The sequence below is a fragment of the Mobula birostris genome, chromosome 1, assembly GCF_030028105.1.
Source record: "Mobula birostris isolate sMobBir1 chromosome 1, sMobBir1.hap1, whole genome shotgun sequence".
Lineage (NCBI taxonomy): Eukaryota > Metazoa > Chordata > Chondrichthyes > Myliobatiformes > Myliobatidae > Mobula > Mobula birostris.
Genome location: NC_092370.1, coordinates 37,604,192 through 37,628,716, shown reverse-complemented (window position 1 = coordinate 37,628,716; position 24,525 = coordinate 37,604,192). Strand labels below are relative to the sequence as shown.

The following is a 24,525-nucleotide window of genomic DNA, read 5'->3' as shown; positions in this document are numbered from 1 at the left end:
CTGAGTTATGGATGCTTTTGTTTTATTAAAATCAGATCTATTATTAGAGTAGGTTAAATGTTACTATTTTCTATTTCATGCAGATAATCCTATTACGTACAAAGTAGAAGGAAATCGACAAGCCTTAAAAGTGTTCTTCTACTTGGAGAACTACAATTTCGAGCAGCTTCCTCCGAGGTTAAAGAATGGAGGTGGTTTTAAAGTTCATCCAGTTCTATTTACACAAGGTATGGGTCAATTTACAAATGGTTCAGATGATCCTGCAATTTATTTGATGCTTCTAAATATTTTGCAGTTACAAAATAAATGATGAAGTGTCTCTCTCCTATAGCGATGGAAAGTATGGAAGGTTATTACTATACCGAAAATATGTCTGTGGAAGAATTCCAGGCTCAGATCAATTCGACTTCTCTGGAGAATGTAAAAAGATACTGTCAAAAGCTCAGGTATGGGCTCTGCTTTGTCTTGCCTTTTATGGTTACTGGTTTCTAGTTACTAAATGTTTGAAATGTTGGGAATCATTCAAAAGGGTCACTCTCTTGTAAGCTGCCATACGGTTCTCTTCATGTGTCAGTAAACTGAAGACAGCATTGTAATTTGAACTGGTAACATACAGGTGTAACTTCATTGTGACAATATAGAAAATGTCATTTTTTGAAAAGCATCTCACCTTTCAAAGCTTGGTGGCAGCTTTTGTGTTTATTGCAGGAATCTGCTATAAAATTACCTGAGAAGTAATGTTGCAGCTATATAGGATCCTAGTCTGATCCCACCTGGCGTACTGTGCTCAGTTCTGGTCACCTCACTACAGGAAGGATGTGGAAACTATAGAAAGTGTACAGAGGAGATTTACAAGGATGCTGCCTGGATTGGGGAGCATATCTTATGAGAATAGGTTGAGTGAACTTGGCCTTTTCTCCTTGGAACGATGGAGGATGAGAGGTGACCTGGTAGAGGTGTACAAGACAATGAGAGGCATTGATCACGTGGATAGTCAGAGGCTTTTTCCCCGGGTTGAAATGGCTAGCACGAGAGGGCACAGTTTTAAGGTGATTGGAGGCAGGTACAGAGGAGATATCAGGGGTAAGCTTTTTACGCAGAGAATGGTGACCGCGGGGAATGGGCTGCTGGTGATGGTGGTGGAGGCGGAAATGACAGGGTCTTTTAAGAGACTTCTGAATGGATACATGCAGCTTCGAAAATTAGAGGGCTATCGGTAAGCCTAGGTAGTTCTAAGGTAAGGACATGTTCGGGACAGCTTTGTGGGCCAAAGGGCCTGTATTGTGCTGTAGGTTTTCTATGTTTCTAAAATACTGCATTTGGGCAAATTATCAACGGAAAGTAATAATCAAATTCGAACCCTGGCTTTCTGGCAATGTCCGTCTGGTATTCCAGTGACATTTCGTTTGATGTTTCCAGGATATAAGCCCCAGAACCTCCATCACTCTTTGCCCCACTGAACCATATTCCAAATGGTGAGGTTAGCATTGGTGGCAATTAGCCACATGCTTAATTAAACATCAAAGGCACAAAATCTAGACCCTTGAAATCACTTTTGTAATTGTATTTAACTGTAGCACCTGCAGTCATTCTGTGTTATATCTGGACCTCTTTATGTAAACTCCAATTGCTGTTTTGCTGTTTATGATTGTTCAGCGTGTAATTTCAATTTTCAGCGATATCCTCACTAGAGAAACGTACAGTTGGACATAACGCCTGACCCTTCCTGCTCACCTTACAACTCCAGTATCTCTTGGGTGATTCCACAGCTTTTGATTCTATCTATTTCATTAGAAATATTACCAGGTATTGATCAATTTCTGGTCACGAATATAGGTCTGGAAATGTGATTATATCATGCATGTTTATTTCTTCAATCAACATTTCTCATGACTACCAAAGCTCCTTGACCATTTCACAAACACGAGGAAATCTGCAGATGTTGGAATTTCAAGCAACACACATGAAAGTTGCTGGTGAACGCAGCAGGCCAGGCAGCATCTATAGGAAGAGGTACAGTCGACGTTTCGGGCCGGGACCCTTCATCGGGACTAACTGAAAGAAGAGCTAGTAAGAGATTTGAAAGTGAGAGGCTTTAAAAGTCAGTGAAATCATTGACCTGTATCGTGAGAAGAAGCAGTCCCAACACTGGCCCCTGAGGAGCAACACTAGTCACCGGCAGCTGACCAGAAAAGGCCCCCTCTTATTCAACAAGTATGCTGTGCTCTTGCTGATATTTGCCCCAGTTTGCAAAAGCAAACCAAGTTGAAGTGCATGCTTTGCTCAGCAGCAAGGAAATACACTGACTAAATACTCCCAGAAATATGTGTAGCATGTCACAGGGATTGGTATGGAGTCAGTGTTGTTTGTGATATATTTTAATAACTTGAATATCAATGTAGGGGATATGTTGAGTAAATTTTCAGATAAAGTAAAAGTTGGTGGTGCCATAGATAATGTGGAAGATTGGCCAAAGGTACAGTGGGATGGGGATCAGATGGAACCTTGTGTTGAGTCTTGGCGGGTGGAAGTTAATCCTGACAATTCAAGGTAATACAATTTGGAAAGTCAAAGAGGGGTAGGGCCTATACAATAAATAATAGGGCACAAAGGAATGTTCATGAACCAGTCCATATTTCTCAGAAAGTGGCATTCTCCTTTATATTGGTTAAGTTGTTTTTGATTTTGAAAGCCTTATGTCGCATGATTATAATCATGCATCTGCTGGTTTTGCTTTTTGGATGCTGTGATTTCTGGACCACCATTTGCTCATCTTAGTCTGAAATTCTGAAAGAAGTTGACATATATATATATATATGTATATATATGTGTATATATATATATGTATATATATGTGTGTATATATATATGTATATATATGTGTATATATATATATATATATATATGTGTGTGTGTGTGTGTGTGTATATATATAGAGAGAGAGAGAGAGAGAGAGAGAGAGAGAGAGAGGAAACCAAGCATTGAAAAATAGAGAGGGGTCATGAATGTATTAACTTAACCACGCCAGAACCACTATTTCATCTTGACGTTTTGAATGTTCCCAATAAATTTAATTTTTTTCCAGTTTCAAAATTTCCTCAAACTGACATCTTTCGTATGCTTCAGTCATCTCCCACTACGGCTACAGTTCACCTTCCATCCTATATAGAGTACCAAAGAGTATTTCATAAAGTGAAATGTTTTGCCTCAATATACAAGTATGTTTTTAGAAAAGAAATTGAATATTTACTATGAACATACACTTTAGTAACCAGTGATCAATAATGCAGGAGCTCATCAAAGTTTCAATTTAGTTACAATGGTTTCCATTTCATGATCAAATCCTTCCATTAGATGATAGGGCTTACTGCAACTGCATCCCCCAAAATCATGCTCACAACTTCTTGGGATGGACCTAGCGTACAACTGCTTTTATCCTTTGGGAAAATAGTAATGCCTAGTCAGAGAAAAGCTGACATAGTAACCACTTAAAAGTAGGATAAACCTTTCATTTATTTATTACGGGCATTTTCTGTGTCTACTCATCGCCTGATAACCCGGGACATGAAATGTGAGCCTTCTCCCGCTTTTACTTCTTATGTTCTTGTGTCTGGAGTTAGTGACATTAAAGAGCAAGCCCAGCAATTTAAGATGGAACAAAGCAGATTTATTTATTAACTCACTGCCAGGATCACGAGCTTGGTCAGAATATGTTGCCATTCTCAATGGATAATAACAAACAAGTGACATTAGCAAGAAGACCTGATGTCAATATGAATTCGTCTGGAACTTTTAAAATGCTCCAGAAATTGCCAAGAATAACATTATTAAATCAGATGGGATGATAAACTGAAGTGACTGATAGCTCCCTTATTACTGAAGGACACTGTAAAGCAAAGGGTTACTGGGAGGTTTTGATGGAGGGGATGTAGGCAACTCTACACTCCCTTTGCCATTCAAGACCTTTGCCTCTGTTCCATACTTAAAAAAAATGTGAGTTGCCCACTTGGACAGTTGGTAAAAATACTGTTCCTGCTCATATAGGAATGGTGTGCTTTGCTTTGGGTAATGAGCTCTTCCATTAACTTTAGGCTAGAAAAGCAAGATTCCTGGAATTACTGCTCCATTGTCATTTTTACATGGTTAATTTTACTTTCTGTGAGCACTGACTAATGGTTTTATTCCTTCCACAGGGCGTATTATATGGATAATTCAAATTTGCCTCCAGGCTCCTCGAAAGCTGCTGCAATTGATAAGGTAATGCAGATATTTAAGCATTTTACCATGGAATATATAGAAATCCCATTCATGTTTTTAATTGGATTTAAATCTGTAGCATTGCTTTCATTTTTTCAAAAGGGTTTTTTACATAGGGAGTAAAATGCCAAGGTTTTCCAAGAAAATTAATGGCTTTAATTTTTTTTCACAGACCAGGAAATTGCAGACAGTTGAAGCACTGATCAGATTGTAGTCTTTATTAGCTTGCTTATCTTGTAAGATCTTTGTCCCTGAGCTACTTGCAAGTATTAACTTCAGCATCATTTATTTTCTGCCCCTAGCTCCTGCGGCCACTCAATGCTTTGGATGAACTTCATCGACTGATGGAATCTTTTATCAGGTCAAAGCGCACAGCTGCTTCTGCTTATACTGCTTGTAGTGCCTCTGGCGTGGGATTGTTGTCAGTTTCTTCTGAACTCTGCAATCGTTTGGGAGCTTGCCACATCATAATGTGCAATAGTGGAGTCCACAGGTTTGAGGCCTCTTATTTTCTTACTAATGTGACTTTGAATAGGCCATAATTAGGTGTGACAGGGCTTTATACTACACTAGCGTATGCAAAATATACCCAACAACATTTGAGTTCGTAAACTCAGCAAAAATTCTCCTCCAACTTCCCGACTCAAATCTTGAAAACCTTTTTACAACTTGAAAATTTGACTCCTATGACGAACACGCCGAATGGTGCCAATACTGGCACACCAACACGCCCCTCCCCCCTTCCCCGCCCAGCAGGGATCTGATCGAACGCCTCACCTTGCCTCCTCCAGGCTTTACTACAGCTACCAGGAAAAGCTGGACAGCCGCAAATAGACTCGGAAGTTGACATGCGCAAACACTAGACCGATGGAGCACCCGGCAAACCTCAGCTTGCCCCTAAGGTGCCTCAACTCAGGACGTCCTCCACCTGGTCCAAACATGCCCCCGCTCCGAGATCTGAGACAGCTTTGTCATGGTCCATCGATGTAGCTACGAGCTGGAGGAGCGGCTTGTCAAAAAAGCAGTTAGAAGTGTGAAAAGAAAAACACCTGCCATACAAAACAACAACAAATTCTACACAACTTGCAGACTTTTAGCAAGTCCTGGTGCGAGGCTCTCCTGGGAGAATGTCTCCCAGGAGAGCCTTGAAAATTACTGTGCACGGTACTCCTCATTCGGACAAAGTGACGGGCCGGGATGCATGGCTCCATTGTGATTAGTGCTGTTACATTCCGAGCACTTTATGGCGAACGTACACACTTTAGCAAGGTGGGAGGTAGAGGAACAGCACTTAAAACATTTTCTCTTTTCCTTGAGAAGGGCCTTTCTTTTGTCAAAGGGTTTGTTTCGAAACATTCTGTATTTTTTGAGGGGATAGGGTTTGTTGTGCAATGGACAATTCTTGCTAGGGTCATCGTTGATTGCGGAGACTTCTGTTTTATGCACTGAGACAGGTTTATTGGTGACAAAATTATTCAAAATGGGTTTGACTGGCTTGGTGTGAGTTGCCTGGAGCTCTTCACGATCATGCTGCATGCATGGCACTCACCTTCACACCTTCTCTGAACTGGAGGTTACACATAAGACGCGGCGAAACCGGAGGTGACGTCATCACATGCCGCGATATACCATAGACAATGAATTTACGTTTGTTATACTGTAACATAATTATCAACCTTTAACTTTAACTAGAAAATAGTTACAAACAAATCATTTAAAACATAGACCCAACAAAGTCAAATAAATGCCTTACGGGCAACATACTCCCCACCTGACCTTTGTAGGGTCACTATAAACATGATATAGAACCTTAGTCTCTAGATCAGTCTTTAGGTAGAAGTAGAACGACCTCTGTAACTGGTCTCAGGTTTCCTTTTCAGGGTTCGTTGTAAAAGTTTTAAGTACATTGAGGTTTATGCTGTTTAAGTTGATGAATATATACAGTCTCAGTAGTTCTATTTGCATAATTCACTTTTGAGCATAGACAGGTGGCTCCCTGGAATTACATATTTACAATGGGAGCAGATCTCAGCTGACGAGACTGCTTCTTCTAACACCTTTGTTGCAAATCTGTGAACACAAAATCAGCTTACTACTGTATTGAGAGATAGCTAAATATTGATCTCCAGCAAGAGAAATTCAGCAGATGCTGAAAATCCAAGCAGCACACACAAGATGCTGGAGGAACTCAGCAGGCCAGGCAGCATCTATGGAAAAGAGTATATGAGAATGTGATCTCATTCACATTCACCTTGGCAGGCAAGGCATGTCAAGCTGGGTGCCATAGTAGCTTAGCAGTTAGCACAACACTATTACTGCTTTGGGCGTCGGAGTTCAATTCCTAAGTCATCTGTAAGGTGTTTCTACATCCTCCCTGTGGAATATGTGAGTTTTGTCTGGATGCTATGGTTTTCTCCCACAGACCAAAGACATACTAGGTTAGTAGGATAATTGGTCATTGTAAATTGTCCTGTGATTAGGCTTGGGTTAAATCAGGTGCTGCTGGGCAGCACAGCTCAAAGGGCCTATTCCTTGCCATATCTCAGTAAATAATAAATAAAAAGTTGAAATCATAACAACTAAGCCAAAGAAGGCAACATTTTACATGGTCAAAATGCGGTCAAATGTTTGAACTTTATGGAGAGTTTTAAACAGAGAGGTTGAATCTCAGAGAAATGAATGTCAGGATTATATAGGGTGATATATACAGTGCCTATAAAAAGTATTCACCCTCCCTTGGAAGGTTTCATGTTTTATTGTTTTGCAACATTGATTCACAGTGGATTTAATTTGGCTATTTTGACACTGATCAACCGAAAAAGTCTTTCGTTTCAAAGTGAAAACAGATCTCTACAAAGTGATCTAAATTAATTACAAATATAAAATACAAAATAATTGATTGCATAAGTAGTCAGTATTTAGTAGACGCACCTTTAGCAGCAATTACAGACTTGAGTCTGTGTGGATAGGTGTCTAGCAGCTTTGCACATCTGAACACTACAATTTTTCTCCAATCTTCTTTACCAAACTGCTCAAACTCTGTGAGATTGCATGGGGGTCATGAGAGAACAGCCCTTTTCAAGTCCAGCCTCAAATTCTCGATTGGATTGAGGTCTGGATTGTGACTTGGCCACCCAGGAGATTAACTTTATTGTTTTTAAGCCATTCCTGTGTAACTTTGTCTTTTTCTTGGGCCATTGTCTTGCTGGAAAACAAATCTTCTCCCAAGTCCCGGTTATGTTACAGACTGCATCAGGTTTCCCACCAGGATTTCCCTGTATTTTGTTGCATTCATTTTACCCTCTACCTTCACAAGCCTTCCAGGGCCTGCTGCAGTGAAGCATCCCCACAGCACGATGCAACCACCACCATGCTTCACGGTAGGGATGGTATGTTTTTGACGATGTTTGGTGTTTGGCTTACACCAACATAGCGTTCAGTCTGATTGCCAAAAATCTCAATTTTGGTTTCATCAGACCATAGAACCTTTTGCCAGCTGACTTCAGAAACTCCCACATTCCTGCTGGCAAACTCTAGCTGTGATTTCATGTGAGTTTTTTTCAACAGTGGCTTTCCCTTTGCCACTCTCTCACAAAGCTGCGACTGGTGAAGCACCCAGGCAACGGTTATGTGCGCAGTCTCTCCCATCTCAGCCACTGAAGCTTTTAACTCCTCCAGTTGTCTTAAGTCCCTTGGTAGCCTCTCTCACTAGTCTCCGTCTCGCACAGTCACTCAGTTTTGAGTGGCCTACTCTAGGTACATTTACAGCTGTGCCATATTCTTTCCATTTCTGGATGACTGACTTGACTGTACTCCAAGGGATTTTAGTGACTTGGAAATTTTCTTGTATCTACCTCCTGACCTGTGCTTTTCAATAACCTTTTCATGGAGTTGCTTAGAGTGTTCTGTTGTCCTCATGGTGTAGCTTTTGCCAGGATACTGACTCACCAGCAGTTGGACTTGTGTATTTTTACAATCAATTGAAAAACCTTGACTGCACACAGGTCTCCAAGAACAGATCTTCATTTAACTAATTATGTGACTTCTAAAACCAATTGGCTGCACCAGTGATAATTTGGTGTGTCATATTACAGGGGGGTGCAATTGATTATTTTGTGTTTTATATTTGTAATTAATTTAGATCACTTTGTAGAGATCTGTTTTCACTTTGAATTGAAAGTCTTTTTCTGTTGATCAATGTCAAAAAAGCCAGATTAAATCCACTGTGATTGAATATTGTAAAACAATAAAAAATGAACACTTTCAAGGGGAGTGGTGAATACTTTTTATAGGCACTGTATATACTGTGATGATCAATTTCCTTTGGCTTTGACCTTTGAAGGGAAGGAGTTTTGGAAAGTAATTTAGTTTATTTGACCTCCAAAACAGAAAACATAACTGCCAATATGATGCACAAGTGGTCAGAGTAATAGAAAAGTTGGGAGAAGGGGATTGGAAGGGTTACATATGGGGCTGGAAGATTTTGTACAGATCATTGAGGGATTGAGCCATAATAGGATGCGAAAATGCATGAGAGTTTTATATAGAAGTAGCATAAAGTCATGAACTAATTATTAATAAGAACAGGGATAATGAATTAGTGGAACTAGTGGGGAGAAGATCTTCTTTGGATTTTAACTATAGAGTAGCCTTCAGTGGAGTGGCTGCCCAGCAGCACAGCAGGGTAAAAGGAAGTGTGAAGCTCTCCATGTATGGCAAGCAATCTGCTGCAGGAACTCAGAGAGTCAAGCTGTGACTGTAAGGGGAAAGGAAATGTTGACATTTTGGGTTGAATCTCTGCATCAGTTACCTGGTATCCTCATTGTTCCTGCCAATACAATCCTTATTCCCCCCCCCACCCCCAAAATGCTCTAAATTCCAGCATCTGCAACCTTTTGTGTCTGCAAAGGGAACCATGCTTTTCCTGAGAATTCTCAATTGTAATAGACACGTGGGTCTCGAACGTATATTCTGGTCAGAGGGGAGCCGCTTCTTCTTGGTTTCACTAAGGTACTTTCAACACAAACCTTTCTGAACTTTTTTGAATGTCCTGCCAAGTTGAACTGGGCTTAGTAAGCTCATGGTAGCATGATAATCTGTCATCCAATAGTTACATCCACTGTGAAGAAGAGGCTGAAGTTGAATCCACTTGAAATGACTCGAATCTACTCCGATTGGCCTACCGGCACAACGGGTCAACAAAAGGTGCCTTCTCATTGGCTCTTCACTCAACCTTGGAACATGTGGACAGTGAAGGTGTATACACCAGGATGCTGTTCATTGACTACAACTTTGCATTCAATCTAATCATCCCCTTAAAATGAATCTATAAGTTTCAAGTCCTAGGCCTCAATACCTCCTTGAGTAACTGGATCCTCGACTTCCTCATCTGCGGACTCCAGTCAGTTCAGATTGGCAACAACATCTCCTCCAGTCTCTATCAGCACAGGAGCACCACAAGACTGTGTGCTTAGCCCCCGCTCTACTCGCTTTACATTTATGAATATGTGACTAAGCACAGCACCAACGCCATAGTTAATTTTGCTGATGACACCACTGTTGTTGGTTGAATCAAAGGTGATGATGAATCAGCATATAGGAGGGAGATTGAAAATCTGGCTGAGTGGTGTCACAACAACAACCTCTTACTTCATGTCAGCAAGACCAAGGAGAAGCTTATTGACTTAAGAAAGAGGAAACCAAGGTCCACGAGCCAGTCCTCATCAGGAGATCAGAGGTGGAGAGGGTCAGCAACTTTAAATTTCTCTGTATTAATCTGTCCTGGGTCCAGCACTTACGTGTCATTATGAAGAGAACATGGCAGCAACTCTACTTTCTCAGAAGTTTGTGAAGTTTTAGCATGTCATCTAAAACTTTGTCAAACTTCTATCCATATGTGGTGGGAAGTGTATTGACTGTTTGCATCATGGCCTGGTATGGAAACACCAATGCCCTTGTGCAGAAGCGCCTCCAAAAGTAGTGGGTACAGTCCAGTCCATTTTGGGTAAAGCTCTCCCCACCATTGAGCACATCTACACAGAGCTCTGTCTCAGGAAAGCAGCATCCATCATCAAGGACAACCCCTCCCTCCCCTATCCCGGCCATGCTCTCTTCTCACCGCTGCCTTCAGAAAGAAGATACAGGAGTCTCAAGACCTATACCATCAGGTTTAGGAACACTTATTAATCCTCAACCATCGGGCTCATCACCAGAGGGGATAACTTCACTTATCCCATCACTGAACTGTTCCCACAACCTATGGGCTCACTTTCAAGGCCTTTTCATCTCATGTTCTCAATAGTTTTTATTTATGTATTTATTTTTATTGTTATTCTTTTTTCTATTTCTTTTGTATCTGAACAGTTTGTTCTCTTTTGCATGTTGGTTGTTTACTGGGTACGGTCTTTCATTGATTCTATTGTGTTTCTTGCATTTGTCGTGATTGCCTGCAAGAAAGTGAATCTCAGGATTGTACAGTGGCATGCAAGTGTTTGGGCACCCCAGTCAAAATTTCTATTACTGTGAATAGCTAAGCGAGTAAAAGATGACCTGATTTCGAAAAGGCATAAAGTTAAAGATGACACATTTCTTTAATATTTTGAGCAAGATTACTTTTTTTTATTTCTGTCTTTTACAGTTTCAAAATAACAAAAAAAGAAAAGGGCCTGAAGCAAAAATTTGGGCACCCTGCATGGTCAGTGCTTAGTAACACCCCCTTTGGCAAGTATCACAGCTTGTAAACGCTTTCTGTAGCCAGCTAAGAGTCTTTCAATTCTTGTTTGGGGGATTTTTGCCCATTCTTCTTTGCAAAAGGCTTCTAGTTCTGTGAGATTCTTGGGCTGCCTTGCATGCACTGCTCTTCTAAGGTCTATTTACAGATTTTCGATGATATTTAACTCGGGGGACTGTGAGGGCCATGGCAAAACCTTCAGCTTGTGCCTCTTGAAGTAGTCCATTGTGGATTTTGAGGTGTGTTTAGGATCATTATCCTGTTGTAGAAGCCATCCTCTTTTCATCTTCAGCTTTTTTACAGACAGTGTGATGTTTGCTTCCAGAGTTTGCTGATATTTAATTGAATTCATTCTTCCCTTTACCTTTGAAATGTTCCCCATGCCACTGGCTGCAACACAAGCCCAAAGCATGATTGATCCACCCCCGTGCTTAACAGTTGTTCTTTTCATGAAATTCTGCACCCTTTTTTCTCCAAACGTACCTTTGCTCATTGCAGCCAAAAGGTTCTATTTTAACTTCATCAGTCCACAGGACTTGTTTCCAAAATGCATCAGGCTTGTTTAGATGTTCCTTTGCAAACCTCTGATGCTGAATTTTGTGGTGAGAACGCAGGAAAGGTTTCCTTCTGATGACTCTTCCATGAAGGTCATAATTCTGCAGGTGTTGCTGCACAGTAGAACAGTGCACCACCACTCCAGAGTCTGTTAAATCTTCCTGAAGGTCTTTTGCAGTCATACGGGGGTTTTGATTTGCCTTTCTAGCAATCCTACGAACAGTTCTCTCGGAAAGCTTTCTTGGTTTTCCAGACCTCAACTTGACCTTCACCGTTCCTGTTAATTGTCATTTCTTAATTACATTACGAACTGAGGAAATAGCTACCTGAAAATGCTTTGCTATCTTCTTATAGCCTTCTCCCGCTTGGTGGGCATGATTTATTTTAATTTTCAGAGTGCTAGGCAGCTACTTAGAGGAACCCATGGCTGCTGATTTTTGGGACAACATTTGAGGAGTCAGGGTATTTAAAAAGCTTTGAAATTTGCATCACCTGACCTTTCCTAACGATGACTGTGAACAAGTCATAGCCCTAACAAGTTAAGGGCTGAGACCTTGGTAAAAGTTATCTGAGAGCTCAAATCTCTTGGGGTGCCCAAACTTTTGCATGGTGCTCCTTTCCTTTTTTTCCACTCTAAAATTGTACAGAACAAAAATAATACACTAATCTTGCTTAAAATGTTGAAAAGAATGTTACACCTTTAACTTTATGACTTTTGGAAATCAGTTCCTCTTCTACTCATTTAACTATTCACAGTAACAGAAATTTTGACCAGGGGTACCCAAACCTTTGCATGCCATTGTATATGTATTTTACTTTACTTTACTTTCTTGTCGCCAAACAATTGATATTAGAACGTACAATCATCACAGCGATATTTGATTCTGCGCTTCCCGCTCCCTGGATTACAAATATTACATATTAAAAATATCAAAAATAGTAAAATTAGCAAATATAAAAATTTAAATTATAAATCATAAATAGAAAAATGGAAAGTAAGGTAGTGCAAAAAAACCGAGAGGCAGGTCCGGATATTTGGAGGGTACGGCCCAGCTCCGGGTCAGGATCCGTTCATCAGTCTTATCACAGTTGGAAAGAAGCTGTTCCCAAATCTGGCCGTATGAGTCTTCAAGCTCCTGAGCCTTCTCCTGGAGGGAAGAGGGACGAAAAGTGTGTTGGCTGGGTGGGTTATGTCCTTGATTATCCTGGCAGCACTGCTCCGACAGTGTGCGGTGTAAATTGAGTCCACGGATGGAAGATTGGTTTGTGTGATGTGCTGCGCCGTGTTCATGATTTTCTGCAGCTTCTTTCGGTCTTGGACAGGACAACTTCCATACCAGGTTGTGATGCACCCTAGAAGAATCCTTTCTACGGTGCATCTATAAAAATTATTGAGGGTTTTAGGGGACAGGCCAAATTTCTTTAGTTTTCTCAGGAAGTAAAGGCGCTGGTGGATCTTCTTGGCAGTGAACTCTGCTTGGTTGGACCAAGTCAGGTCATTTGTGATATTGACCCCGAGGAACTTAAAGCTTTTGACCTGTTCCACTTGCGCAACACTGGTGTAAATTGAATTGTGCGGTCCGCTACTCCTTCTGAGGTCAACAAACAATTCCTTTTTTGCTGACGTTGAGGGATAGGTTATTGTCTTTGCACCATGCCACCGGATTCTTAATTTCTTCTCTGTACTCAAACTCATCATTACCCGAGATACGGCCTACAATTGTTGTGTCATCAGCAAACTCATATATTGAGTTTGATGGAAACTTGGCTACACAATCATGGGTGTACAGTGAGTACAGCAGGGGGCTGAGTACACAGCCTTGTGGGGCACTGGTACTCAGAGTGATTGTAGAGGAGAGCTTGTCCCCTATTTTTACAGCCTGGGTCCTGTCTGTGAGGAAGTTGAAGATCCAGCTGCAGATCTGAGTGCCAAGGCCCAGGTTCTGGAGCTTAGGAATCAGTTTATTTGGAATGATGGTATTAAAGGCGGAACTGTAGTCAATGAAAAGGAGCCTCACCTATGCATCTTTATTCTCCAGGTGTTCTAAGGAGGAATGCAGGGCCAGAGAGATGGCATCTGCCGTTGACCTCAAACACAAAATAATCAGCAGATGCTGGGGTCAAAGCAACACTCACAACACGCTGGAGGAACTCAGCATGTCGGGCAGCACCCATAGAAAAGATCGGTTGATGTTTCGGGCTGGAACCCTTCGTCAGGACTGTAGAGGGAAGGGGCAGAGGACCTTTAAAGAAGTTGGAGGGAGGGTAGGAAGGAGACAGCTGGTAGGTTCCAGGTGAAAAACCAGTAAGGGGAAAGATAAAGGGATGGGGGAGGGGAAGCAGGGAGGTGATAGGCAGGAAAGGTGAAGAAAGAATAGGGGGAAGCACAATAGGTAGTAGAAGGAGGCGGAACCATGAGGGAGGTGATAGGCAGCTGCGGGAGGGGGCAGAGTGAAATAGGGATAGAGGAAAGGAGTGGGGGGGGGGGAATTATCAGAAGTTGGAGAATTCTATGTTCATACCAAGGGGCTGGAGACTACCTAGATGGTATATGAGCATACCAAGGGGCTGGAGACTACCTAGACCTCCGCTCCCTCCGCCACAACAGACAGGATCTCCCAGTAGCCACCCACTTCAACTCTGCTTCCCACTCCCATTCAGATATGTCCATACGTGGCCTCCTCTACTGCCATGATGAGGCTAAACTCAGGCTGGAGGAGCAACACATATACTGTCTAGGTAGTCTCCAGCCACTTGGTATGAACATAGAATTCTCCAACTTCCAGTAATTCCCTCCCCCTCCCTTCCTCTATCCCTATGTCACTCTGCCCCCTCCCCCAGCTGCCTATCACCTCCCTCTTGGTTCCGCCTCCTTCTACTACCCACTGTGTTTTCCCCTATTCCTTCTTCACCTTTCCTGCCTATCACCTCCCTGCTTCCCCTCCCCCACCCCTTTATCTTTCCCCTTACTGGTTTTTTACCTGGAACCTACCAGCCTTCTCCTTCCCACCCTCCCCCCACCTTCTTTGTAGGCCCTCTACCCCTTCCCTCTACAGTCTTGATGAAGGGTTCCGGCCTGAAACGTCGACTGATCTTTTCCGCAAATGCTGCCCGACCTGCTGAGTTCCTCCAGTGTGTTGTGAGTGCTGTTGACCTGTTGCTCCGGTAGGTGAATTGCAAAGCGTCGAGGTTGACCGGTAGGCTGTGGTTGATGTGTGCCATAACCAATCTCTCGAGCACTTCATAGCAATTGATGTCAGAGCCACAGGTCAATAGTCATTCAGGCATGCCACCTTGCTCTCCTTCGGCACTGGGATTATCGTTGCCTTCTTAAAACATGAAGGGATTTTAGACAAGCAAGGAGCAGTTGAAAATGTCAGCAAACACTCCAGCTAACTCGCTTGCACAGTCCCGGAGAAACCGTCCTGTGACGCCATCTGGGCCCATCGCCTTCCCTTGGATTTATCTTCAGGAAGACCCTTCTAATGTCCTCCTCGGTGACGATGAATCTCGATGCCACCAGGTCTGGTTCATTTATTTTGATAATAAATTTACTTTGAACTTTTGTGGATGAATTATCTAGTAAGCAAGTGGTTAAATTTACACTGAGTTCACCTTTGTATCATCTGACACCAGTTTGCAGAGATTAGTGTGGCTCTTGCCTAATTCTAGTAAGCATCCCTTTGCCACTCAGTAAAAAGGCGAGGGTATATCGAGAGGATAGAGCGTAGAGTGGAAGTGGATTGGCTATTATTGTGAAAAGAACAACCTAAGCCTGAATGTGGAGAAGAGAAAGGAAATTATGGACTTCAGAAAGGTGCAGACAATTTATCTCCCTCTGTGAATATATGGCTCTCCCATAGAGAGAGTTAAATGCACCAAGTTCCTTGGAGTTCACATCACAGATGACCTCACCTGGTCCTTTAATATCACCTCCCTGAACAAAACAAGAAAGCAGAGCAGCACCTCCACTTCCTAAGAAGATTGAGGGAGGCATGGTTGCTCCCACCCCCATATTAACTGTGTTTTACAGGAGCACCACTGAGAGTGTCCAGACAAGTTGCATCTCCGTCTGGTATGGGGGCAGTCTAGTATCGGACCAGAAGTCCCTACAATGGATTGTGAGAACAACTGAGAGGATTATCGGGGTCTCTTTACCATTTATTGGGGACATTTATCAGGAGCACTGCATATGCAGGGCTCTTAGTTTTATTAAGGATCCCAACCATCCATCCAGTATCCTCTTTGACGTTCTACCATCAGGCAGGAGACTATGATGCATATAAACAAGAATGGTTAGGATGAGAAACAGATTCTTCCCCCAGGCTATGAGGCTTCTGAACTCCCGGCCGCATCGTATTCGAAGTGTCACTGGTTAATCTGTTCGATACCTTACAATATTTAATATTAATACTCTTTGTTTGTTATTTATGTGTGATTCATTTGTAGATTTTATTCCTAGCTTCATAAGTTAGCGTGTGTTATGTGTACTACTGTGCTTCACACTCTGGTTCAAAGAAACATTGTCTTGTTTCTATATACATTATATGGTTATATACATTATATACATGTATATAGTTAAATCACACTTTACTTGCATTGATAGGTTTAAGGCAAGGGGTCAGAGGCTCAAAGTGGTTTTGGGAACTATTTTTGTCACTGACTGGGTGGTTGCAATTTCCAATGCAATGCCTAATTGTACAGAGGAAGTAAGTACTCTCACAACCTTAACAATTATCTAAAGGAGCACTTGAATAATCAAGGCTTCATTATGTAATCATCAAGTTCCTGGCAGGGTACTGAAAATATTTTCTGACCAGCTGGCTGGACTGTTCAAGGACATCTTTAACCTTCCTCGGCAGCTGCCTGAGGTTCCCAGTGCTTCAAAAGGGCAGCAATCATGCACTGGTGCCCAAGAAGTGCATGGTGAGCTGCCTCAGTGACTCTCACCCTCTGGCACTCATAGCCACTGCAATGAACTGCTTCAGGAACTTGGTGATAGCCACAGTTAACTCCTGCTGGAGCAGGGACCTAGACCAGCTGCGATCTGCATCCCGCAGCAGCAGGTCTGCAGCAGACAGTCTCATTGTACCTCCCCACTCAAATGCTGCTTTTTCCAGGTGCTCTGTCGATGAGCTGATAGCACGTCAGCAGAGAAATTCTTTTGAATGTCGACTGAATCCATCAAAAGCATTCTTCTTTCTAATATGAATATAAAGCTCCAAAATGTGTCAATTCATCCTGAGCCTGTGGGGATTAGTCTGAATAAAATAATCTTGCAATAGATATTAGTGTAGTCAGTCAGATAAGAGAGAATGAAAATAGCCTGAGGGCATATTTTTTCTAAGTATGCAAAGAAAGAAGTAATTAAATTGCATGGGAAGCTTGATCACTAAAAATTACTAACATGCAATAACAATGAAAACTATATCTTTCATTCACTCCCCTTTAACTGGTTCGTGAGTAATATCAATTAGTATGAACATCTGTAATTGTTGTAATGTCCCAGCACCAGGCTGACAAATTAGTGATGAAAAATTTTTTTGGCATTTTGCCAGTTAGGGATATGACAATTGAGAAAGGGAATCAGAGTGAAGAAAGTGTTGATAAACTGATTATAGGAGTTTTTTCTTCCAAATACTAGGTCAAGGGACAGTTTTCTGGATATCACCTCTTATTTGGTACCACAGAGGGCTTCTTTCAGCACATGATTCTGAGAGCAAATTATTGTGGTCCCATCTCTAACTCACTTTTGCACAGTTTGATAAATTGTTGTGGGGTGGTGGGAGTAGTCTGATTAACGTCAATCCTTACGCAGCTTACATTTAGCAGACCCAAAGAGAAGAAATCCAATTACTTTTCCATTGTAACTCACTTGCCCTAAATGGCAACGAGAGCATTTTATGCTCTTGCAAGCCCATGATTGTGAGGATAGGTGGGATTGAGGTCAATAACCTTCATTCCACAAGATGTCACCTTCTGCATTCTCCAAATCAGTAGAGCAATGTCCTTGGCTGAACAAACTTGCGGCAGTACCAGAGAGACCAGAAACATCAATGAATTACCCCAAAGACCCAAACATTTGATGCATAAATTTTAAGAACAGTATAGTTGGAAGAGTCTGTTCCTTTCCTGAAGGAATAATAGTATTACAAGTAGGGCCCACTGTAATGTTCAGTGGTGCCTTATGAAATTTTCTAGACAGCAATTTTTCTTGAAATCTGTGTCCAATATTTCCACACTACTGCCATATGTTATGTATGTATGAGTGTACAGAACATTTATATGGACAGTTTTTGTTAGTACAGTTAATTGGGACACAACAGGAACAGTACATTTTGGCTCACTTTAGCAGCTCCCCCAATTAGCTGAAGTTTCATGGAAATAGTAAAGAAGGTAGAAAAACACAATCTAAGTAACAAATTATGCATTTAAATGAAATGCAGAACAAACTAGAACACCACCAATAGTACTACAGTACAGTACAGTACTATAAAAATGTATATTAGTTCCTACAAGTAATTGGTACTAGTAATTACTAGTAATTGATGGAGGAATACATTCAGTGTACAAATGAACAAATCAGCACCGAGTGCAAACAATGGACTGCTTTCACACAATGTCATCGATGATTACATCCTCCAAATCTTCATTTTCATTGTAACATTCAAGATGATTGTCGATACCTTCAAATTCTTTGTAGTTCCTAAATGATTGAAGTAGTGCAATCATTTCATTTTCACTCCCGGGCATTTCTGGCATCTCCAAGCCTGAATGCTTGAGATTACAGTGAGCAAAACAGTTCTAAATTTTCTTACTGCTTATTTCTCGCCAACTATCAGTGACAAAAATCACTCCTTCCTGAACACAAACACACACAACTAAAACTATTTAAAAACTGTTCACTCTAAGCACAGTGTACCATCCAATGGCCATCCGCATACACATGACTGACACTAGTTAGAAACTGTTTGCCAAATCTCCTGCCCCAATTGAGCAGCGCAGTATCCCAAATAAGCAGCTGCCCCAATTAACTGAAGCCCCAAATAACTGGAATCAAATGTAAATATTATAGAATAAGTCATTTATACTGTCAAAGATAAGAAAAAATTCCAACACCTTAAATTCAAGTTCGTAAACCTGAAATGAATACACAAAATGCAAAAAAAAAAGTTTTAATTTTTATATGATCACATCATAAACATTCTACAGAAAATTGACAAACTGTTTTCCACTTGATTAGTTATTGATGCATACTTTTGGAAATTTGTTTTTCTTGTGCACATTTAGAGATGAACAGAATTGAAGATTTAAACACTACTAAGGCACATGCATTATCAGTAAGGTTCTATTTGCTTTGGAACATTTACTAGCTGTGAACAGTCTTAATACAGTACATGAGTTGGTTATTTATCTACAATCTAGAGATACAGTATAGTAATAGGCCCTTCCAGCTCCTCAAGCCCATGCCGCCCAATTACACAATTACAATCAAGTACTACCCACTAACCTGTACGTCTTTGTAATGTGGGATGGGGAGAGGAAACCGGGGCACCTGGAGGAAAAGTGAGCGCTCATGGGGAGAACGCACAAACTCCTTGCAGACAGCAGCGGGAATTGAACCTGGGTCGCTGGTGCTGTAACAGTGTTACGCTGCCATGCTGCCCCCTAAATAATATCAGAGATCAAGCAGGTATGAGAATGACATTCACAATAATCTTGTTTGGAAGAGAGGTCCGCCACCTTTACTGGCAGTGGATTTCATCCCTAAATTGATACTTCAGTAAGTTCTTTGAATAATTAATATTTAGCTACTCTGTGGTCTATTCATGATTTTTCACTTAATGCTATTGTTATGGGCCAGCAACAATAGATGTAGAATGGAGTTGGGGAATTATTGCAAACAACTGAATTTATTAACATTTATGCAGAAATATAGAAAATTAAACAAACAACTAACTTAAACAGAATATAACGGCGTTACACGTCTATAGCTCCCAAACAGTCAAACTTAGAAACAGTTCTTAACAAAGTCTTACTCAAGCACAGTCTTAGAGTGGCAGTTTAGGAAGTCTAGGTGATTCATGAAATAAGTGAGAGACTTGTATATTCACGATGCACTGAAGAGACGATCTTGGAGATTCACAATACGGTGGAGAGGTGATCTTGAAGAAACAGTTACTGGAGTTTGTAGCTGCGGAGTACCTTTTTTGAAGAGTCCAAGAAGAGCAAGATTTCACAGAGTCACCACACAGCATCCAAGACCATGCAGGGGTTAACCAAAAGTGTGTGCCACAATCCATGTATGGGTTATACGAAATGTCAGTCACATTTGAAATGCAGAGTGCTGCTGGCTAACCCAATCCTTTGGGTTCGTTCGAAGCCTGCAATCTTCACTCTCACTCTCTTCCCGTCGATTTCTTAGCAACTCCTTACCGAGCGACTCCCTAACGAGTGACTTCCTAATGAACGACTGCCCACTAAACGATTGTGACTCTTTTTACACCGTCGGGAATATGTTATCATGTGACTCTCACAGAAACAAAGTCATGGATTCCCAGTAAACCACGTAGCGCCCCTAGGAATCGAAACTACAAGCTTCCAGCAAAACAAGAGTATAGATACATCACACTTAGTAAATGAAACTAATATCACGTGACATCCACAGGAATCGAAACTGTGAACCCATAACACTATAATTACATTTGGTCAAATGAATTAAATATAAAGCAAGCTGGAAAAGAAAACATATTTGTGAGGTATGCATATAAATGATGCAAAAGATGTGAGATGCTTGCTGGGGGCTTGCTGGTTCCAGATAGAAAGGTGTGTCAGTCTTGAGAAGATGCATTGAGGGTGTAGCATTTATTGACTGACAGTGCCATATTTATCACCATAGCCTGACACAAGATTCCACATAAAGTGCAAATGTGGAATCCAGAACTGCTGGGAACAATAGCATTAGGCTAGACAAACATAGCTTGAATCCTAGACCTGGCACAGGACCTGAGAGCTTGTTGTTCCCAGTGGGATCCTAGGTCAGCAAACTGGAAGGCAAAGTCATTGAAGATATTTCTATATTATTTCAAATTAGGTATGCAATTATCGGTGTTTTAAAATACACTTTTATTTTAAAGTTAAGAAGTTTAGGTCATTATTATTCAATTCAAGGTTAATAGATTATATATAAAGTAACGCTAGTTCAGTTCAACGACATAATTGACAGGAGACAGTGCTCCACCACAGCTTTTGCCTTCAGCCAAGTCCTTATAGGGGTAGATAGTATCAGTGCCTCTGCACCACACTGTCTGAGGCCTAGTTGGTATTTGCACATTGTCACTTGTGACATGAAGACACAAGAGGGGCAACAAAGTAAGCTTCTTTCAGTCACTCCAGCTGGTGTAAGAAGATGGGTCCTGTTGCTGATTCTCAGCTTAGAATGTTTGTCCATTATGTTGAACCAAACTAAGGGAATGCCCAACTGATGTTAGGAAAAATGACGAAGATTAGACCTGTTAGACATAGCTTTTCTTTCTCTTATTTCCTATGTGCATCCGTGGATGGTCAGGAAAAGTGCTGAAACTTATGTTTCCATAGTGACAGGAAGGATCTGACCTTATTTAAGCTGAACACAGTGTTCCACTAACATTTGTCCTTATTCATTTGCTGCAGCTAGCAGGTAAAAGCATGAATGCAGCAAGCAGGTAGCGTAGCCGGAGGAGTAGTAATCAACTCTCTGCTAGTGCTTACATGAAGGTTTATAGAAGAGCAAATGCAAGACCTTAGTATGTGGAATAAAAACATGGGTTTGTTTCAGGATAAATATACTTTTAGACAGGCTATTAAAACAGTCCAGTCCAGATGAAGGGACAACATATTGACTGTGCAATTTCCTGCTGTATGTAAATAATGACTTCCTCCAGTGCTGTGTATGTTGCTCCAGGCCATTAAATTTGATGTTTGTCATCCAGAGTCCAGCTTTAAGGAAGCATTCATTATACCCCCTTCAATTAAGTCTCCCCTTGGTCTTCCATGTTTCAAAGAAAATAAGTCTAGGTAGTGTATCAGTCTTCCAGTCTTTCCCTACAGCTGCAATTTCCCAGTTCTGTCAACATTCTAGAAAATCTGGATCCTGTCCAAGTGAAAGATGATGAGGACATTGCTTTTGACAGACATAACATTTAGTTATATGGATTTTGGGCATGCAGATACTGCAGTGGCTACTTTCCCATATTTCCCCAAAGCGTTTGGAAGGATTAGTTATTTTCACATCCCAAGAGATTGTTATTGAAGATGTCAGCAGGGCAGTTTGAAATAAGGATGGTGGTGTTAAACAAGTATTTTTTTTCTGAAATGTTTTTTGGAATTCCCAGTTAGGGACGTAGGATCTGCAAGTCCAGGGCCTGGGTGAAGGCTGCTGAGTTTTCCTTCATTCATGTATAAGCTATTCATGAGCTTCTAAGAAGGGTTTCCGGCATCTATGGATTTTCTCTTGTTTCCAATGGTTACCCAGTTTCTTTGTTGTGAGGTACAATGAGGATAGGCCTACACTCTCTGCTAAAATGCTCAATGCAGTCAGCAGAATCTACAAGACTTAGAACTTTTAAGTATTTTTTATCGCTAGTCATTTAATTCAATTCTAGCACAGCCAATTCTGTCATGGTTAATATCAACTCTCACAGAACAAATCAGGAATGAATTTTCTTTCAACATTTTTATTAATATCATATAAATTGCATGAATACAAATACAAAATTCATAAGGATACAAGTAATATGATTTACATTACATTTAAATCACAGTAATATGATCACAGTATGTCATATTCCAAATCAATCATGTAGAAAAAAAGATTGAATTATGAAATGAAATAAAATAAAATAAAATAATTTTATTTTATTAAAAAAATTTATCCCCACTACCAAAATGAGCTGGTTGGTAAAAAAAAGAAAAAAAAAACCTTACCATATAATATTATTATAATAATGGCTCAGATCCATACTTTATCAAAGATTATGAAAATAACTCAGAAAGGGTCCCCATAACATTAGAAAATCACGTTTAGAATCAGAAATCGAACAACGAATCTTCTCTAGATCTAGGCATAACATAACATCAGATAGCCATTGAACATGAGCGGGTGGGGCGGCCTCTTTTCACTTGAGCAAGGTCGCCCTCCTGGCCATAACAGACATAAAGGCCAATACCCGCAAATTAGATGGCTTCAATATTGTAGCACTATCCTCAACAATACCAAACATGGCAGTCAAAGGATTGGACTTAAAACTAATATTGAAAAGTACAGAAAAAGTTTGAAATACAGCTTTCCAAAATTTTTCAAGGCTCGGACATGTCCAAAACATATGAATTAGTCTGGCCACTCCATTAGTACATTTATCACAGTAAGGGGAAATATCTGCGTAGAAATGAGAGAGCTTGTCTTTAGACATATGAACTCTATGTACCGCTTTGAATTGTAATAAAGAATGACGAGCACATAATTATGAAGAATTAATCAATTTTAAAATAATCTTCCAGCTCTCTTCAGATATGAAAATCTGTAAATCCTTTTCCCAGTCTCCTTTAATTTTATCTAAAGAAGCCTTTTTCAGTCCCAACAGCAGACCGTAAATGTAAGATATTGAACCGTTGTCAAAGGCTTTCAGATTAAAAATTGTATCTATTATATTCTTATCTGGACTTGTAGGAAATGTATGTAATTGAGATCTTAAAAAATCTCTAATATGTAAGTAATGAAAAAAGTGGGTATTGGAAAGGTTAAATTTCATTGGAAGTTGCACAATAGAAGAGAGATTCCCTCCGTCAAGCAAGTCCTGAAATCGTTTAATACCCAATCTATCCCATTCTTTAAAAGATAAGTCAATTGTAAATGGTTTAAAAAAATTAGAAAAGATGGGACTCGAGAGGGAGAATCTCAATAAACCAAAATGTTTTCTAAACTGTAACCAAATCCTCAAAGTATGTTTGACCACCACGTTGTCAATAAGTTTATTTAAAGATAAAGGAAGCGAGGATCCAAGTAAAGAAAATTTCATAACAGAGTTGACTTCCAAAGAGAACCATATAGGACAGTTCTCATGGTTAATGTAGTATATCCAGAACGTAATATTTCATATATTAACTGCCCAATAATATAACCTAAAATTGGGTAAGGCAAAGCCTTCATCCTGTTTGGTTTTTTGAAGGTGAGCTTTATTTATTCGAGGTTTTTTATTCTTCCATATATAGGAAGAAAGAATTGAATCCAAAGAGTCAAAAAACGACTTAGGAATAAAAATAGGCACAGCTTGAAAAAGGTATATAAATTTAGGTAAGATATTCATTTCAATAGAATTAATTCGACCAATCAGTGATAAAGAGAGAGGCAACCAATTAGAAAGTGTTTTTTAACATAATTCATTAAAGTTAAAAAAATTTCCTTAAATCAATCTTTATAATTAGTAATAGTTACTCCTAAATATGTAAATTGTTTTCTTAAAATTTTAAAAGGAAGGTTAATATCAGTTGGTATTAAATTGTTTAAAGGAAACAGTTCACTCTTATGTAAGTTTAATTTATATCCTGAGAACTGACTAAAATTAGTCAGTAAATGGAACACAGATGGTAAAGAGGTTGTAACATTAGATATAAAAAGCAATAAATCATCAGCATAAAGCGACACTTTATGAATAGTACCTCTCCTTAGAATACCAGTAATCTCTTTAGACCCCGAAAAGCTATTGCTAAGGGTTCTAGAACCAAATCAATAAGCAGAGGGCTCAAAGGACAACCTTGTCTAGTCCCACGTTGGAGTTTAAAGGGTTTAAAATTCTGAAGATTAGTAAGGACCCAAGCGGAGGAAAATAAATAAAGTAACTTAATCCAATGAATAAAATTAGGTCCAAAATAAATTTTTCTAAGGATGTAAAAAGATAATTCCATTCAACTCCGTCAAAGGCCTTCTCCGCATCCAAAGATATTCT

General features: G+C 40.3%; 1 protein-coding gene across 4 annotated transcripts in view; it reads left to right on the top strand.

Moving 5' to 3' along the window:
* The window catches only part of prex2 (phosphatidylinositol-3,4,5-trisphosphate-dependent Rac exchange factor 2), a 407,250-nt gene that overhangs the window by 315,460 nt on the left and 67,265 nt on the right, over window positions 1–24,525 (top strand). For all 4 annotated transcript variants that reach the window (XM_072254160.1, XM_072254142.1, XM_072254151.1 and 1 more), the window contains 4 exons: window positions 84–227; window positions 332–446; window positions 4,194–4,257; window positions 4,560–4,750. In XM_072254160.1, coding sequence (XP_072110261.1) covers window positions 84–227; window positions 332–446; window positions 4,194–4,257; window positions 4,560–4,750 — 514 coding nt within the window. The remainder of the gene's footprint in view (window positions 1–83; window positions 228–331; window positions 447–4,193; window positions 4,258–4,559; window positions 4,751–24,525) is intronic.